Raw genomic sequence first — 17,669 nt, forward strand, 5'->3', positions numbered from 1 at the left:
TATATATAGCCCATGGGATTCTCCAGGCCAGAATACTGGAGTGGGTAGCTGTTTCCTTCTCCAGGGGAGCTTCCTGACCCAGGAATCAAACCAGGGTCTCCTGCATTGCAGGTGGATTCTTTACCATCTGAGCCACCAGGGAAGCCTTTTGAAAAAGGCTTGGTCCTGTTTATATGTCTAGATTAGAGAAGCAGTCAGTGGTCCCCATAGCCACCCTCCGCCAAATCTGTGCCAAACAGCCACCTATAATTAAGAGCAAATAGAAATTTAACCTACCATTTCAAAAAGCACATTACCTAAGCCTTAGTAACTCAACTAAAAAAAACAAAACAAAACAAAAAAAAAGTACTACTGAGTAGATCCAGTTGTAAACATCTTTCCCCCAAAGTAGGGGAACCCAGCAGAAGTATTGCTGATACACATGTTGTAAAAGCCAAGTATTTCCAGCATCTGTCCTCCAGCATACTTCTGCTTGCCCCTCACTGGCCCTAGTTTAACAAGCCCCTTAATGCAAGGCACAAATTCAATACAAGGGAAGAAAGGTCAGCTCTAGTCAAGGATGGGGGAAAACAAACAGGCGTAGCAGCAGCCTGGAGTAAAGCCCGAGCATATTTCTTTACATATTTTTCAAAGCTCTTCATATCTTTCAAAGCTCTTTGTGTCCAGTGTCTGTGTGGTCTACACTTTCAGAAGAAGGGATGGAAACCCTTTACACCCATTTAACAGCTGGGGAAACTGAAGGCCCCAAAAGTCAAGGCCTTTGCTCAAGGTCACAGAGCTGGGGTGTGGTGCACAAACGAAGGAGGTCATGCCCAAGGGGCCTGGCAGACGTGGAAGTTCTTTCCCTCAGCCATGCTGAAGTCAGCTTGCAGCACTGCTAGAAACTACAGAGGAGAAGCCGCAGGAATCCAGTGCATCTCTCAATCAGCCTGAACCATCTCCCTCAGTTCACGCTGCCCCTTTTCTCCAAAGTGGGCTCTAAATAGCAAGGTGACTGGGTTAAAGGAAGAAGTCACAGTCAAGGAGAGTAGAAAAGACAGGAGGACCTTTTATCTTCCCTTTCCTCTAAACATCACTAGCTTCGCCCTTCCCTAGAACACAGGCAACTCCAAACATTCTCCTCTGAGACTCTAGGCATGAGCCACTGGTCAGAGGAGCCTGGTGACTCTGCAGAGGCTGAATGACCTGGCACAGCTATTCAATCTGTTCATCTTTAAAGTGGGGGTGGGGACACCCCCATGGTACCTGCCAGGTGTCTCAGGCAGGACCTGACACCTTGGAAGATGGGTTAATTTTTCTTCCCCCTCCCACGAATTCACACAAGAAGTTTGGGAAGCATCACTTAAAAAAAAAAAAAAGCACTTTTCTCTGCCTTAAAACCTGCAGAGACAGGTATCTTCCCAGAGATACAAGAGTAAAACCAACTCACTCCTCTTCCTTCCTGTGCTCATGTCCATCCCCAAGTAGGCACGTGGTTGAACCTTCCTGGTGGCTCAGACAGTAAAGAATCTGCCTGAAATGTGGGAGACCCAGGTTTGATCCCTGGGTGCGGAAGATTCTGTAGAGAAGGAAATGGCAACCTCTCCAGTATTTCTGCCTGGAGAATTCCATGGATAGAGGAGCCTGGCGGGCTATAGTCCCTGGGGTGGCAAAGAGTTGGACACGACTAAGCGACTAACTCTTTCACTTTGGGCAGTGAACATATTGATACATGCTTCCTGGAAAGAATGTATGGCCTGAAAGAGTTTAAAAGTATTACATGATGAAACACTGAATTGATCTCTCGGCATTTAAAACATGCTTTTAATACAAGAAGTCACTCGAAAGAGTTCAGTACCACATGGCTTTGAGAGAACTAGAATGCCAGATCTAGCAATGAGGGTGGGAAGGCCTGCTCGGGATGGGGCCGCATCCAGTAGGCACCTGCAGGGGAAACTGCGACAACTGGGACAGCATGTGGTGTCACACGCAGGGGAAGCCTTGGAAAGGGGCACAAGCCCGCAAGCATTTAATCCAAAGAGATAATCAGAAACAGATTCCTGAACAAACACGTTTCAGAGCACTGTTCGTAATAGAATGAAACAGAAATCTAGCCACAGAGTATCAGTTAATCTGGGAATGGTGTATCCTTGTGAAAGAATGCCATCTGAGATGAATACTGGAAATTGAAGGGAAACTTGCCTCTGAGGTAAAATGGAAAGAGGTTACAATTTTGTTTTAGAATATATACATAGAAAGAGATGAGAAGGACAAGCACTAAAATAATAAACAGCACTAGTTCCAGGTTGCGGGGGGGGGGTTGTCTAGAGATTATGTTATATATTTTTATTTTCTTCTCTATGAAGAAAAGTGAAAGTGTTAGTTGCTCAGTCATGTCTGACTCTCTGTGACCCCATGGACTGTAGCCCGCCGGGCTCCTCTGTCCATGGGATTCTCCAGGCAAGAATACTGGAGACGGTTGCCATTTCCTCCTCCAGGGGATCTTCCCCACCCAAGGATTGAACCCAGGTCTCCTGCATTATAGGCAGATTCTTTACCATTTGAGCTATCAGGGAAGCCCTTTCTTTTCTATACTTTTATTTTCCTTCTTTATACAATGACTATAACTAGAATACGGAGAAGGCCATGGCAATCCACTCCAGTCCTCTTTCCTGGAAAATCCCATGGACAGAGGAGCCTGGTAGGCTGTAGTCCATGGGGTCGCTAAAAGTCGGACACGACTGAACAACTTCCCTTTCACTTTTCACTTTCATGCATTGGAGAAGGAAATGGCAACCCACTCCAGTACTCTTGCCTGGAGAATCCCAGGGACAGGGGAGTCTAGTGGGCTGCCATCTATGGGGTCGCACAGAGTTGGACACAACCAAAGCAACTTAGCAGCAGCAGCAGCATATCTAGAATAAAATTAATAACCTTTTTTTTTTTAAAGAGAGGCCTCTTCAAAACCTATTGGCTCTCTGAGCATCTTATGCAGTTCATGAAAATTTTAAAATTTTGATAAAATATACATAACATAAAATTTATCATGTTCACCATTTAAAGCAGCAGTCCCTAACTTCTCTGGCACCAGGGACCGGTTTTGTGGAAGACAATTTTTTCCACAGATGGGGTGGGGGGGATGGCTGGGGAATGACTCAAGTGCATTATATTTATTGTCACTTTATTCCTATTATTCTTACATCAGGTCCACCTCAGATCATCAGGCCTTAAGATCTCGGAGGCTGAGGATCCCTGATTTAAAGGGTACAGTTCAGTGGAATTAAGTACATTCACAGTATTGTGTAACCATCACCACCATCCATCTTCAGAACTCTGTCATCCCAAACTGAAACTCTGTACCCGTTAAACAATAGCTCAGATTCCTCCCTTCCTTAAACCCTAGTAACTGCTAGTCCACCCTCTGTCTCTGTGACGTGACTATTTGAGGTACTGCATATAGGTGGAGGCATCTACACACACAAAAGCATGTCCTTTTGTGTCTGGCTTATTTCACATAGCATAACATCAGCAAAGTTCATCCGTGCTGTCGCATACATCATGATTTCATTTCTATTATAGGGCTGGAAAGAACCCACTGTATGTACGTACCACATTTCATTGTATGATGCCAGCTTTCTAAGCAGACTTTAATTTTTAAGCATATCTGAAAATCAAAATGATCATATAACTGACGGATATACACTCACTGAAGAATTACAAACACCAAATTGTACAAAATAAAGAGAAAAGTTATTTCACACAGAGAGTCAAAATTGTCTACCTTAAACCCACTATAATCCACAATATCGAGCCATTTTTTTTTGCAGCAGGAAAAAGTCACAGGGCTATGGACTGTAATAACAACGAGCGGCCTCAAACTCAGTTATCTGGGACCGAAGGCATGTGTGTCGCTTTGTCCGAGCAATTAAAAAGGCTCCCACAGCACTTGGAACAGCAGCTGGCCCTTGGGAGGGGGGTACCAGAAACCTTCTGGGCTGATGGAAGCGCTCCATATCTTGACTGGTGTGTGTGTGTTTAGTTGCTCAGTTGTGCACAACTCTTTGTGACTCTTTGGACTTAAGCCCAACAGGCTCCTCTGTCCATGGGATTTTTCAGGCAAGAGTACTGGAGCGGGTTGCCACATTCTCTTCCGGGAGATCTTCCTGATCCAGGGACCGAACTCACATCTCCTGGATCTCCTGCATTGCAGGTGGACGTTTTACCCACTGAGCCATCAGGGTGTGGGTTATACACGGGTATACATTTGTCATCGGTCAAAACTCATGGACCTGTTCACATAAGATCTGTACATTTCACTGCATATAAATGGGAAAAGGAAAGAAAAACAGACTCCTCCCTTGAAAGAGGACATATGAAGCCTAAAAGCAATTAATCATGAATTTTAGGAAAACAAAAGTGGTTCTGCATCTCAGCCACCAATCGCTCGGGGCCCTACAGTGGATCTTTGGAACTAAGTCCAGGCTCCTAAAACACCGGCTCATCCAGGGAAGCCTGGTAAACACTTGGACTGAACTGCCAACAGCTCCAGGGAGCCTCACTGGGTTTGGTAACCAGCCCAAGAGGTGTGAGACGCAGGTGGTGTTGACACGGAAAGATGTGAGGCTCAGTGTGGGAGGCTGGGAGGTCCACCCTGACCTCCCGTGGGACTCCAGGTGATGCAACGCTACAGAGGACATGGGAGGGGGTGGAACCGTAACCGGCCCAAGAAAAAACAAGCTCCCGGGAGAGCTCCAGGGAAACAGAACTGAATGTGAGTCTAAAGCAGAGCAGAGACCTCTGACTCCCTGTTTTGGATCAAGCGGGTGGCAAGGGGTCTTTTCAGTTGCTTCTGCGTTGGACTTGGCTAGGATCCTGAAGAGGCAACAGCTACCACTCTCTTATGAAGCATTGTTATTTGTTACTCTCCTCTGTGCTGTCTGTCCTTATAAAATATCAAGTTTAGGCCACACATCGTGGGAGGCAGCTGTGTCCCAGCCACGGTGAATTTCCTGCCAAACCATTTAAAGGAGTCAGATGACTTTTTTTTCTCTTTTTTTGTAATCTGCTATTTTAGATTCTCCACATGACCATTGCCCTGTGTTAAAATGCATGACCCAGTGGCCAACAGATCTTGGGGCTGTTGATGGAGCAGCAGTCAGTACTATATATACTTCTTATCATCCTAAAGACACCTCTGAAAACACTAAACAGCCACACGTATGCCAATTGGCAAGTGAAAAAAATGACAGTCTGGGACTCAGAAACTTCCCTAGACTTAATGGTGTATTTCTTAAAAAAAAAAAAAAAAAGACAAAAAACTGAACAGGGATGCATACAAGCTCATTGATGTGGGCTCATTATTATTTGGCTTCCCCTGGGCAGCTCAGTGGTAAAGAATCTACCTGTAATACAGAAGCTGCAAGAGGTGTGGGTTCAATCCCTGGGTCAGGAAGATCCCCTGGAGGAGGAAATGGCTACCCACTCCAGTATTCTTGCCTGGAGAATCCCGTGGAGAGAGGAGCCTGGTGGGCTACAGTCCATAGGGTTGCAAAGAGTTGGACACGCCTGAATTGACTTAGCACACGCGCATTACGCTTTAGTTAAGAAAATCAGGAGTGACCAGCTCTCACCATGTAAATGCTTATGCTGGACCACAATCCTGAAAGTTCCCCCACCCAAACCAACCCTTCCTGTGTGCCTCACAAAGTAAGTTACCTTTACTTCTGACATCCTGGGAAGATCATGGCCACAGAGCCAACTCCTGTCCCTCTCATCTTGGCTCAGTTTGCTCCTTTAATCTGCTGGTAAACATTCTGCGTTCCAACCGTTTGGTTCCAGTTGCATGCCCTGAGGAGTCTCAGCCTCACGTTTCTAGTCACCTTTGAAAGTTCTCAGCCAGAGTCCCAGTTTTGCTGTTCACTTCCTCCCAGCCTGGAGTCATAGGTCCCCCAGGGCCAGCCGCAGTCCCCATCCAGGCGGGATGAAAATGGGCACACTGCAGCCGGAAGAGCAGGCTCAGGACGTGTGCCAAGAATGGGGGCAAGGAGGTGCCTCTTGCCTCCTTATGCCAGAGAAGAAGGAGCCATCCACCCAGCCCCTCACCCACCCCAAGGTTGGGGACAGAGACGTGGACTCATTTTGGTAAGAGGTCTGTCCGTTCATACTGACAAACTCACCTACAAGAAAACAACCTTGCGCTGGGCATCAGTCTCATGGAAAGCCTTGCCAATCTTGTGATATCAAAACCCCATGAAAAATGTATAAGTCGGCTAGACCCTGTGAGCTGTAACTTAGACCAGTGGAAATGAAGCTGGTCCATCTGCCCTTGGGACCATGTGGCATTTCCTGGACCAGATGTACACACTCATTATCTAGTGGAATAAATACCACCTTTGCCCTGACAAATAAGTAAGTTATTTCCCTTCCCAAGATGGACTTGGAAAACATTTTTGGCATGGAGAAGCAACTATATAGAACCAGGAAGTTGTGATGCAGAAATCATCAGCTGACCTGAGATAACTACAGTCTTGGTTGTTATAAGCTCATTTGTCTCAGCATTGTGAATGGTACTTGGTTGTTGGCATTGCAGCTGAATGACCCCCAAATCATAGAAACAGCAAAAATAAAACAGAGGGACTTGCTTGGTGGTCCAGTGGTTACACTCTGATCTTCCAGTGAAAGGGGCATAGGTTTGATCCCTGGTTAGGGAACTAAGGGGTTTTCCAGGTGGTGCGAGTGGTAAAGAACCTACCTGCCAATGCAGAAGACACATGAGATGTGGGTTTGATCCCAGGGTCAGGAAGATCTCTTGGAGCATGCAACCCACCCCACTACTCTTGCCTGGAAAATTCCATGGACAGAGGAGCCTGGCGGACTACAGTCCACGGGGTTGCAAAGAGTTGGACACGACTCACTGACGCGTGCACGCAGGAAACTAAGATCCCATATGCCACAAGGCATGACCGAAAGTATGTATTAAAAACCAAACAAAACAAAAAACAGGAACAAAACCTGTGGTTTATATGGCTTGGTATGAAGTCCACTAATTTCCCTTCCTGTGACTTCTATTCTCATCTCTATGGTGGTTTAGTCGCTAAGTCATGTTCGACTCTTGTAGCCGGCCAGGCTCCTCTGTCCATGGGATTCTCATCTCTATAGACAGGTGGTATCCACTTTGGGGACAGGAGAGTTTAGAGAGAAGGAGGCAGGGGAGACAAGCTGTGAGAACGACCTCTTCACGGCTTACTATTTCATCGCCAAGACCACACACTCAGTGTGTGCTACTTAGAATGCTGAATGCCTCGCTTCACGTTATCACAAACAGCAGTGCACAACGAGCCATCTTCTCTGTGATGCTCCGACTGCAAAAGTGTTTCCTGTATGTTTTCTCAACTGATGTGACCTGATTTGAGAGCAGGGCCTGTGTCAAATGCTTCCCTTATTCAAATATCACCTACCTGACAGGGACTCTAGAATCTCTCTAGAAGAGAAACAAAATTAGGCCAGGGCAGGAGGGCTAGTGTCATAAAGTATATATGCTTTTTTTTTTCCCCATGGGAGGCCTCCAAAATTATATATTCTTCATTTTTTTCATGGCCTTCTAATGGAGTTTAGTTTCTGGGGTCCAGGGCAGATCCAAAGCAGAAAATGAAAAAGCAAGTATTCAACATATATTTGCTATTTTCATTCATTATTATCTTATTATTTTTATTTTATCAGTCAGTGCCAAACTCGTTGTTAAGTCTGTTGAATATCACCTGTCAGTGGACATCTTGTCAGCTGATTGCCTTGCACAACATTCACAAGCCACGAGAAAGACGTTCTTTGTGCTTTGCATACAGCATTGATTTAATATGGTAGAAAAATTGCAATATAGCTTTCCAGCAATAACAATCTCGTGCTACAAAAAGAAAACCAGCGATCTGCGTTTTAAGGGATATGCTTCAATTATCAAGAAAATGCACTCACAGAGAGGTAGCTCGTACCCAGAAAATGCAGCGCTGTGGCATCACTTCATCGACTAATTAAGTCGCAGGTGCTAAAAAAATTACCGAATGGATTTTTTAAAATGTAGACATGACCCAAGTCACTCTGGGATAAGTTTAACGAGTTTATTTATTCTGACTTATACAGGACATTAAAGGAATGACTTTCCACATATGACCTCTCACCTCTCATCCCAACATAATCTACCCCATTGCCCCAGATCAGACAAGGGAGAGCAAAAAGACATGGAAACCAGTTACTGGCCACAAATATGAAACTGGGTTTGTCATGTCAAAAAAGTGAAATGGTACCATAAATATTATTATTATTATGTTATATATTATTATTATTATTTGGTATACTTTTAAAACTGCTTTTAAAGAATTTGATGTATTACTAGAAAAAGATTTAGATATTGTCTTGATGCATGAAGTATTAGAATACCTTCTGAAGGAAGAAGTGTTCTGACAAAGTAGTAGTTAGGCTGCTCATCAAACCACCCCAATAAATAAATGAGTAAAGAAACAAACCACAAGATTATATCTTTGAGGTTCTAGAAATAATCTACTTACCTAAGTGCAATGGAAGAGAGGTACTTTAGATGCAAATACATCAGTATGTCTAAAGGAAACTGGGAAAACACAGTGGAGAAGTAACTGTCAATAGAACTAAAGAGGGCCAGTGTCCTTGACTAAATACAGACTGCCAGTGACCTCAGTTTCTATGTAGGAATGAGAAACTGAAATAGGCATCAACTTATGCCAGGCATGACGCCCAAGGCAATCAGAGAAAACACATTATCTACCTATTACACAAAGATGTCCACTAAGTTTACACTGGAAAAAGCAAACAAAAAAACCCCTCAACATTTAAATAGGAGAATATACAGCAAATGAAATTATGCATGTTCACACAATCACAAATTATGCTGCTACTTCAAACCACAGTTAAATACTTTAAGTGACATGGGAAAAATACATGTGAGTTCTGTGAAACATACATATATATATATATATGTATATATATCTCCTTAATTATGTAAAAAAAAAAAGGCAGGAGATATCTAAAATATTATAGGGTTTTTCTTCACAGTAGCATTAGAGGTAATTTACGTTTTCCCCCATGTTTTTTTAATATGTAACCAAACTTTGGGGGCTTCCCAGGTGGCACGGTGGTAAAGAATGCACCTACCAATGCAGGAAATGCAAGAGATCGGTTCAATCCTTGGGTCAGGAAGATCATCTGGAGAAAGAAATGGCAACCCATTCCAGTATTCTTCCCTGGAAAATCCCATGGACAGAGGAGCCTGGTGGGCTAGAGTCCATGGGTTTGCAAAGAGTGGAACCTGGCTGAGCCCACAAGCAAACCAAACTTTAAATGGCATATGTTACTTTAATAATTCAAAAACATAAATGCTGTTTTGAGAGTTAGTCCAAGAGTATAGAATAGACTGAAGGAGGAAAAAAGTCTCTCGCCTACAGTTACTTAGAAATGCATTCTGGGGTCTCCTTTTCTGTCAGTACTTTGGAAACTGAAACAAGCAATGGACACTTTTGTTATTACTGAGGGCAAGCTCAGCCTGGGGAGCTTGCAGCATCATGTACTGACCTTGGATGAAGTGGCCAGTACCATGTACAACATTCACTGAAAAACACTCCCATACCTCCTGGAGACCTTTTTAAAACTGGGGTGGGCTGGAGCTCATTTCTCTACTAGCAGACAAGGGGAATATTTATTAAGCCACTTTTCTGGGGCTTCTCTCTCTCTCTCTCTTTTTCTCCCCCCATTTTGTGATGTTAGTAATTTGAAACCCTCTTACACCATGGAAACCTAACTAAAGGTTTCACAAGTAAGAAAGGGGGCTGGGGAAACGTGAAACATTCCTGTCACACATCTTACTCTAGTAATTAACAATTCATATGCAAAACTCTTCGCTCACAGATTAACTTGGGTCTTTCCTGGTATCATACTGGACCCAACCAAATTGATTGATTCACTCAGGGTTATCTGAAATAACCTGCAATAACAAGTAATCACTTGGGTGTCAAACTGCCTGGCACAGAGCAGAACACGTTTCTTCCTCAATGAGAACAACGTTATCTTTTTTCTCTTTCAAGTCTCCCCAGCAAAGCCATCTTTAACATTTTAAGTGTCATGGCGTGTGTATGTGCTAAGGCACGTCAGTCATGTCTTTGTGACCTCACGGACTGTAGCCCTCCAGGCTCTTCTGTCCATGGGACTTTCCAGGCTAGAATACAGGAGTGGGTGGCGTACCCTCCTCCAGGGGATCTTCCCCACCCAGGAATCAAACCCGTGTCTCTTAGGTCTCTAGCATTAGCAGAGACTAATTTACCAATAGTGCCACCTTTAAGTGTTAACAGATACCCTAAAAAATGAATTACTGATTTAGTCTACATAATTTGGCGAACTTGGCTTTTAAGGAATTCAGGGACCTTGTATCAAGTTTGATTTTAAACAGAAATCACAGCCATTTGAATACGGTGACATCAAATGGACATTTGCAGACACTTCTGAAGAAATACATCATTCATAACTTCTCTCTGCATCTTCCGTCTTTCCTTAGCAATCTGTATTGCTCAGATGATAAAGACTAAGTGATTTCTACACAATTTGGGGCAATATCACTTGTTTCTTCCTCTTTCCCCTCACTTTTAACCAAAGGCTATGCGAACCTCATCAAAGTAAGATACAGCATTGATTTAATTAATGATCTAGATAATCGGACTCTTCTTACATGACCCTCTTGGTCACAATCTGCCTTTCCTGAAAGACTTTTGTTATGACCATCCTACATCTGTTGAGTCTTTTAAAATTCAAAATATGACAGCTAAGATTACATCTAAACCAAGGCTGGGACTTAGAAAAGCCAGAAGTTGCTTCTAAATTTCTAAGAAAACTCCTGGGGTGGCTCTCAGTGCATAAGCAGAGACCAGAATGGCTAAGGGCCAGGGAGACATGGTTTGAACCCTGATTCTGCCCTGCACTGTCTGTGTGAACTTATGCCTTAACATGCCTAAGCCTCTTATTCTTTCCCCATATATAACATGTGCTGAGACATTACAAATACAAACAAAGTGCTCGATGAATGGAAGCAATGAATCCTTTTGATTCTTAATCTGTAAAAATAGAGATAAAATGATAATTTCACATATAGTACAATTTTCATAAAGTGTTCAACACACCTAAAGGGTTCTACAAACATTATTCTAGTTTCTGCAATAAGCGATGTGTTCTCTTTTTTTCTTTCTTCTTCTATCTTTTGGTGCACTGCAGGGCATGTGGGATCTTAGTTCCCTGACCAGGGGTCAAACCCTTGCCCCCTGCATTGGAATCTCAGAGTCTTAACCACTGGACCGTCAGGGAAGTCCATTTTTTTCTATGATGCCTATGCTTAATATTAAGAAGCAGGTCATTCTATTTCATATAGCCTTTTTTTTTTTTTTTTCCAGTGTAGAATTCAACACGTGCCCTGACCTCCAAATTACTACCACCATCAAAACTGAAAAGTGTGATGAAAGATTTTGTTAGAATAAATATTCCATAATATTCGGGTTTCTTCCTTGGCTGACCTTAACATTACAGGGAAAGCTATACAAAACAGATAATGTTCATGGAAAACCATCAGGAGGCCCTGGATAGACCGTCACAGGCCTTTTCACAGCGCCCTCCCTCCAACACTAACAGCTCTGAGATGACTGTAATAACTTCACGTGGTCACATGGGCAGCTTATTCAAATTTCAGTGGAATCGTGCATATAGCTGGATTTTCATTTTAAAAGTTCTGTCCACATTTTCTACAGAAACCACAAACCAAGATGTTTACGAACAGAAAAACCTTAACCTAAGAAACATTTTAAATGATTTCAGTATCCTTTCGTTCTTGAGACTTAAAAGCAAGTGAGATGCTTTATTTTTTAATTTTGGGTTTCCTCTCGAAAGCTTGGGAACCAGGGGCTGTTCTGACCTTTAGACACCCATGTCACCTGCCTACTTGAGGATTAGTAAATTACTGAAATGTGAATCACTGTTCGCCCAGAGCAAGGTGTAACACACCTGCCTGCTTGGAAAGAAGGTAGAAACCTACATGTGTCCATCTGTCTAGAGAACTAGATAAGACTCCATGTCAAGAGCTGCATACTTTCAGAAGTCTAAAGTAGATCCATATTTGCATATAATGGGATCATTTTTCCTCCTCTTTATTGTGCCTAAAAGCAGTTGGGCTAAAATGTTCTTTTATTCACAACCCACCTAAGACCCAGTCACTCTTTAGCTCACACTGTTTTTCTTCCCCTTCAGTTTTACAGTAAGAAAAAGTCAGTTTTGTTCTTTGCACTCTGCCCTGTTTTGTCAAATTATCATCTGATGCCAGAAGGCAAAGCAAGGTTTTGGAAACATATCAGTTTCTTCCCTCCATCTCTCTACCCTCACCTCTGATAAACTATCTCCACCACCAGGCAGCCTGTAACCCCATAAATACACTGGCACTTAAGGGATAAGGGCCTAAAAAAAAAAAAAAACACAAAAAACACTTGTTGATAAAACTTGCTTCTGTGAAACAAGATGACTCTTTCAGCACTTTGCTATGTCACCTACATCGAGGAGCTTAGCATCTCAAGGATGAGTTTCAACTAGACCCACTAGGATAGACCACTTGTATGGCTTCTTTTATGTCTAGCCTCCCTTTTATGATCTCAGGGAGACTCCTTTCTTTACACTAAAATAAAATTCTTAGTTGTATCACCTTGCATTAAATCAAGGCAAATGTGAGGCAACACTGTGGTATGTTTCAGGCCGTTTAATTATGGCAAAGAAAACTCATTTCTCCCAGTTATCCCTATAGCACACACACACACACACACACACACACACACACACACAGGCACCACAGTTCAGGAAGAAGGGATCAGTTGAGCAACCTCAGAGCCTTTAGGGCAGCTCCGAGAAGACAAGAAAATAGTAAAAGGTTAAGGTGAACACATTGAACTTAACTCACCTAAAATGTGCAATGTAATAAGTTCGGGCCTAAAAACCTTTCCAAATTTTAGAGGAAATGCCCAAAGTCACCAGTTAATTATGCAAGAAGGAGAGGGGAGGGGGGAAGGTGGAGCCCTTGGAGGACCCTAGGGAGGTGCTGGCAGAGCAAAGTGGCAACAGAAAAGACATAATATTTCATCAAAAGAACTAAGCTGGCTTCCTAGCTAGACAGAGGTCTCCAGAGGCTTTGCTACATTGTGAACACTTGTCCGCAACACAATTTCAAGTAAAAAAAAGTAGCTTTTAAGATGGGCTAAGCATTCCCTAGCTAAACAGTTGCATTCAGTCAAAAGTTCTGAGCACAGAGAGACAAAGGCAAGCAGATACTCACCAAAAGGAGGAGTCAAATGTATCCCCTTCTGAAAAACTATTTGTTTTAGTTTGTTTTCTTTTAAACTAAAGGTGCATCTAAATAGATGCTTTTTCTATACAAACATCCTTCAAGTCTCCTGACTTAAAGGAAAAGACATATGTTACGACAATGGCAGGTGCTGCTCAGTCACTCCCCGGGGCCCTTCGGACACCTGCCCATCAAGGTGACAGGTGCTGCCCCCTCCCCCCAACACTCTTCCCAGCCTTAAAAATGCAACCGCATCCCGCAGGAGGCCTGCGAAAACGGTCCCCACCGGCGGAGTGGGGAGTGCCAAGCACCAAAGCCCCGCTGCTGGAGTCTGCAGCGCTCGATTTGCAATGACGCCACATGGACAGAAATGGGGGAAAACAAGAAAAAGAAACAAGGATGAGAAGGCAACAAACAAAAATGTGCGCCCCTTCTTTGGTGATCCAAGACGGGAAAAAAAAAAAAGAAACCCCAAACTAGAGATGGCCAATGGCTGGCTTATCAGAACACAGCTGGGACACCTCTAATTCATACAAGAGCTTTAAAAAAAAAAAAAAAAGAAAGTAGTAGTACCTGGGAAATCAACTTGAACACATTCTAATGCAAAATTCCCCCCATCATCACCATCACCACAAACTCGGGATAAATAAAACCGCCGGCACTCAAGCTATTAGAAACTACATTTTACTCATAAACCAGAGGTTTACATAATCACAAATTACATAATACTCCTTCCGTGCACGAAAAACCTTTCTATAGGTGAAGCTCCAAGCCCTCCGGGTTTTTCACGTTTTCCAGGGAGAGCTGGAAAAGTCTGCTGAATAATTGGGGGAAGGAGGAGGAGGAATGGAATGCCAGAAAGTCATCTTTGACAAGCTGTCAACCCCACCAAATGTTCTAGGATTTTAAAAAGAGCCTCTCGGAGCAGGTGACTCGCCTCTGTCCCCATCCACTAAATGCCCGGGCATCTGAGGCCAAGGCAGAGAGGGAGCAAGGAGCTGGGCGCGGGGCGCAGAGTGTGGGGCGTCGCTGTCCGGTGGGGGGAGGGTGGTGGTGGCCGGGGCTTACCTGCTCCCCGAAGTCGATGGCTATGTTGGTGATACCCAGGGGCACCAGGAACCGGATCAGGGGCCAGTAGTGCGTGAGCGCCGGGAATTTCACCATAGTCCCCGCCGTGGGCTGACCCCACACACATCTGCCGCCGCGAGGGGACTGTGCCGGGAGGCGCGGGCCGGGCGGGGGCGCGGGAGGACGCGGAGGCCAGGTCCGGAGGGGCCTCGGGGCGGCGGCGGCGGCTCCTCCTCGCGGCTGCGGCGCCCTCTCTCCAAGCGCGGCTGCTCTAGCAGGAGATCCTCAAGCTCAAGTCCATCCCTGCTGCCCTCCCACACAACAAAGATCTGCCGGGAAAAAAAAGAGGAGGGACAGCGGCGGCGGCGGCGGCGGCGGCGGCGGCGGCGGCGGCGGGAGGCTCTGCTGACAGCGGCTCCATTATAAGCGCTTTGGGCCCGGAAATAAATAACCGCGCGCACGAGGCGCCGCCGCCGCCGCCGCCGCCGCCGCGCGGAGGAAATCAGGGGCGGGCGCGGAGGCGCGGACACGGCCCGCGGCCCCGGGGGCTGGGGGCAGGCGGCGAACTCGGGAAGGGGCCGGGCCGGGCCGGGCCGGGCCGGGGCGGGCGGGCGGCGCCCTCCTTCCCGGCGCCGCCGTCTGCGCTCCGCTCGGCCGCGGGGGGCGCTGCGCACGCACGGGCCGCGGAGCCGCCGCCTCCGCCGTCCGGGCCGCGCGGTGCCCGGGACGCGCCGAGAGGGCGGCGGCGCGGGGCTGCGGGGGAAGCGGGCTGGGGGGGTCTGGCGAACGCGCGGCCTGCACCCGAGGGCGCCGCCCGGGGGACGCCTGAGGAGGAGAGCGCACCCAGCAATCGGGAGGCTCCGGGGCCGCCCCGGCTCCCTGGCCGGGCCCTGACGCCCGAGCCGCGTGGGGCCGGGGGTGCTGGGCTCCCCTCACCGTCCCGGGAAGAGCCAGGACGTGTGGGAAATGGGCGGCTGGAGCGCGGATGCTCTGGAAAGGATGGGGCGCGCAGGGGCCGGGAGGGAGCGGGATTAGGAGGACCCCACCTCCCATAGCAGGCGCCGCGCCAGCCCCATCCCCGGGTGGCCGCCTAGAGCGGAGCGGGGACCTGCTTGGGGCCCACCTGGACAGCTGGGGGCCCGGGAGACATGGAGGCTTCGCTCTGGGCGGGCGGGAGACACCCAGAAAACGAGCATCTCTCTCTCAGGGTGTCCAGGGGCGACGGGGACCCGCATCCTTGGGCGCGGGCGAGGAGGGCGTGGAATGCGCGCAGGGCCGCGGGCATCGTGCCCAAAGGCGCCCAGGGTGGGGGCGCCGGCTTTTGGGGGGCCCAGACCGGTTCCCAGCCGACTTTGCCAACTGTGAGCTGAGGTTCCTCTGCAGACGTCACGATTGTAAACAACAAAGCAAAACTCAAAAAGTGTGTCTCTTTTTCATATAGAAGGAGAAGGAAAGAAAAATCTGTTTTATGACACTTGCTCAGTGATTTGAGGGTAAATAAGAGCTGTGCTGAATGTTTTACCTAAAAATTTAAAACTGTGAGCCAGGCAGCAAACGCGGGCATCCACCATGGCTCTCTGCACTGGTGCGCTGTGACCGGAGGGCCCAGGCCCGCATCGTCAGGCATCTCATGAAGGGAGAGGTGCGTGGAAATCACTGTACCTTAAAGGAGGACACAGAAGGCCTCGTGTGCACATCTAGATTCATAGGCGTGTAACCTGTGTGCTCGCAAAGGCCCTGCACCTGGAGCTGTACCCTGTTAAATGCTCTGCCTCCAGAAATTCGTAATTTTTGAATGAGGGGTTGGTATGTCTGCATGTTTTTTAGCCTGTCTTTCTCATATTATTTTGCACTCGCTCCCCCATCTCTTAAAGTTTACTTAGCATATTAAATAGATTAATTATTAGAATGTAATTGTACACCCAGGCACAAGCCTGTTACCTCCCATTTAGAGTTGTTAAGCTTGCGTTCATAGTAAGCTTGCAATCTCCACCTCCTGGGTTCAGGTATTTCAGAATTATTTGAAAATATTAGATGTTTTCCTTACTTCCATGAAATATTTCCATTTTCTTTTTTTTTTTTTTAAATTTTAAAAGACCTTTTAAAATTCCAAACAGAACAAGGCCTTGAGAAATAGGAAGCTCATTTACCTTGCAGCTCTGATGTAACATCATATTACATGGCCTATAATTAAAATTAAGATTCTGGTAATTATTTGTTGTGTTATATATGTCAAATAGTATTATTTAAGAGATTTTCCAGCAAAACAGGAAGTTCTTGTGTACAGGACTCTCTTTAATAGGAAGTTCCTCAAAGGTATGTTTTACTCTCGTTGGATCTTGTTTTAAGTGGATCAAGAGAGCCTATTATTTAAAGGATATTCAGGGAAGGAGTTTTTTTCTAAAGCAAATATTACCTCATGGTTTATCCATTCTGTCGGCTAGCAATTTTCCTTAAACCAGTCTAATTACACCGACCTTTGTCTAGGATCCGGGGTTGATAAGGTTCTCAATCGATCCTCAGCAAGTTCAATTTCCCTGGACAAGGACCAACCACACGGCTGTTGCTGCTGCAAACACACAACTTTGGTCTCAGGAAGCAACAGTGAGAAAGTTCCAGTGAATCAATGAGAGATCATCATCCTTGTTTGAGTATTCTAAGTGTGCTTTTTTTTTTTTTTAAGTAAATGATTTAATTGTGTCATCTGGCTTTGCATTTCAGTCACATTATGACAATGTGAAATTGAATGGAACTGTTACTTTTGTTTTTTCTGTCAAAGATTCAAAATCGGATTTCATAGGGAGTTTTTGGTCTTTCTCTCTCTGTCTTCCTCTTTTTAACCTAGCAGTTGTTTGAAAGCAAACTCCAGAATACTGGTGATAGTTATGAATAGGAAGTTTTTCTAAACTACCCAGAAGCCAAGAAGAGATCACAAAATCATTTAAATTAGATTCAGAGTATTACCTTTCAGAGGGTACAGCTTTACTTTCAATGTACAAAGTTTTTAGTTTAGAGTTGATTGCTTTTGTCTAATGATCATTACCAGATGCTGCTGCTGCTGCTAAGCGGCTTCAGTAGTGTCTGACTCTGTGTGACCCCATAGACGGCAGCCCACCAGACTCCCCCGTCCCTGGGGGTCTCCAGGCAAGAACACTGGAGTGGGTTGCCATTGCCTTCTCCTACCAGATGCTAACCAGGTGACTTATTGGAAAAGACCCTGATGCTGGGAAAGATTGAGGCA

At 45.6% G+C, this 17,669-nt stretch overlaps 1 protein-coding gene across 4 annotated transcripts in view; it reads right to left on the reverse strand.

The window, feature by feature from the left end:
• ANKH (ANKH inorganic pyrophosphate transport regulator) overlaps window positions 1-14,916 on the reverse strand; it is a 171,419-nt gene extending 156,503 nt beyond the window's left edge. Inside the window, exon 1 of one of the 4 annotated variants that reach the window (XM_086361259.1) lies at window positions 14,429-14,907. In XM_086361259.1, the coding sequence (XP_086217385.1) occupies window positions 14,429-14,524 (96 nt within the window). In that variant the 5' untranslated portion in view covers window positions 14,525-14,907. Of the gene's footprint in view, window positions 1-14,428 lie in introns of all 4 variants that reach the window. The other 3 variants (XM_086361258.1, XM_086361261.1, XM_086361262.1) reach the window with 3 other exon arrangements.
• Between the last annotated feature and the right edge of the window lie 2,753 nt (window positions 14,917-17,669).

This window comes from Bos grunniens, chromosome 20 (genome assembly GCF_055505025.1).
Source record: "Bos grunniens cultivar Pamir isolate PY7600 chromosome 20, Bosgru_T2T1.0, whole genome shotgun sequence".
Lineage (NCBI taxonomy): Eukaryota > Metazoa > Chordata > Mammalia > Artiodactyla > Bovidae > Bos > Bos grunniens.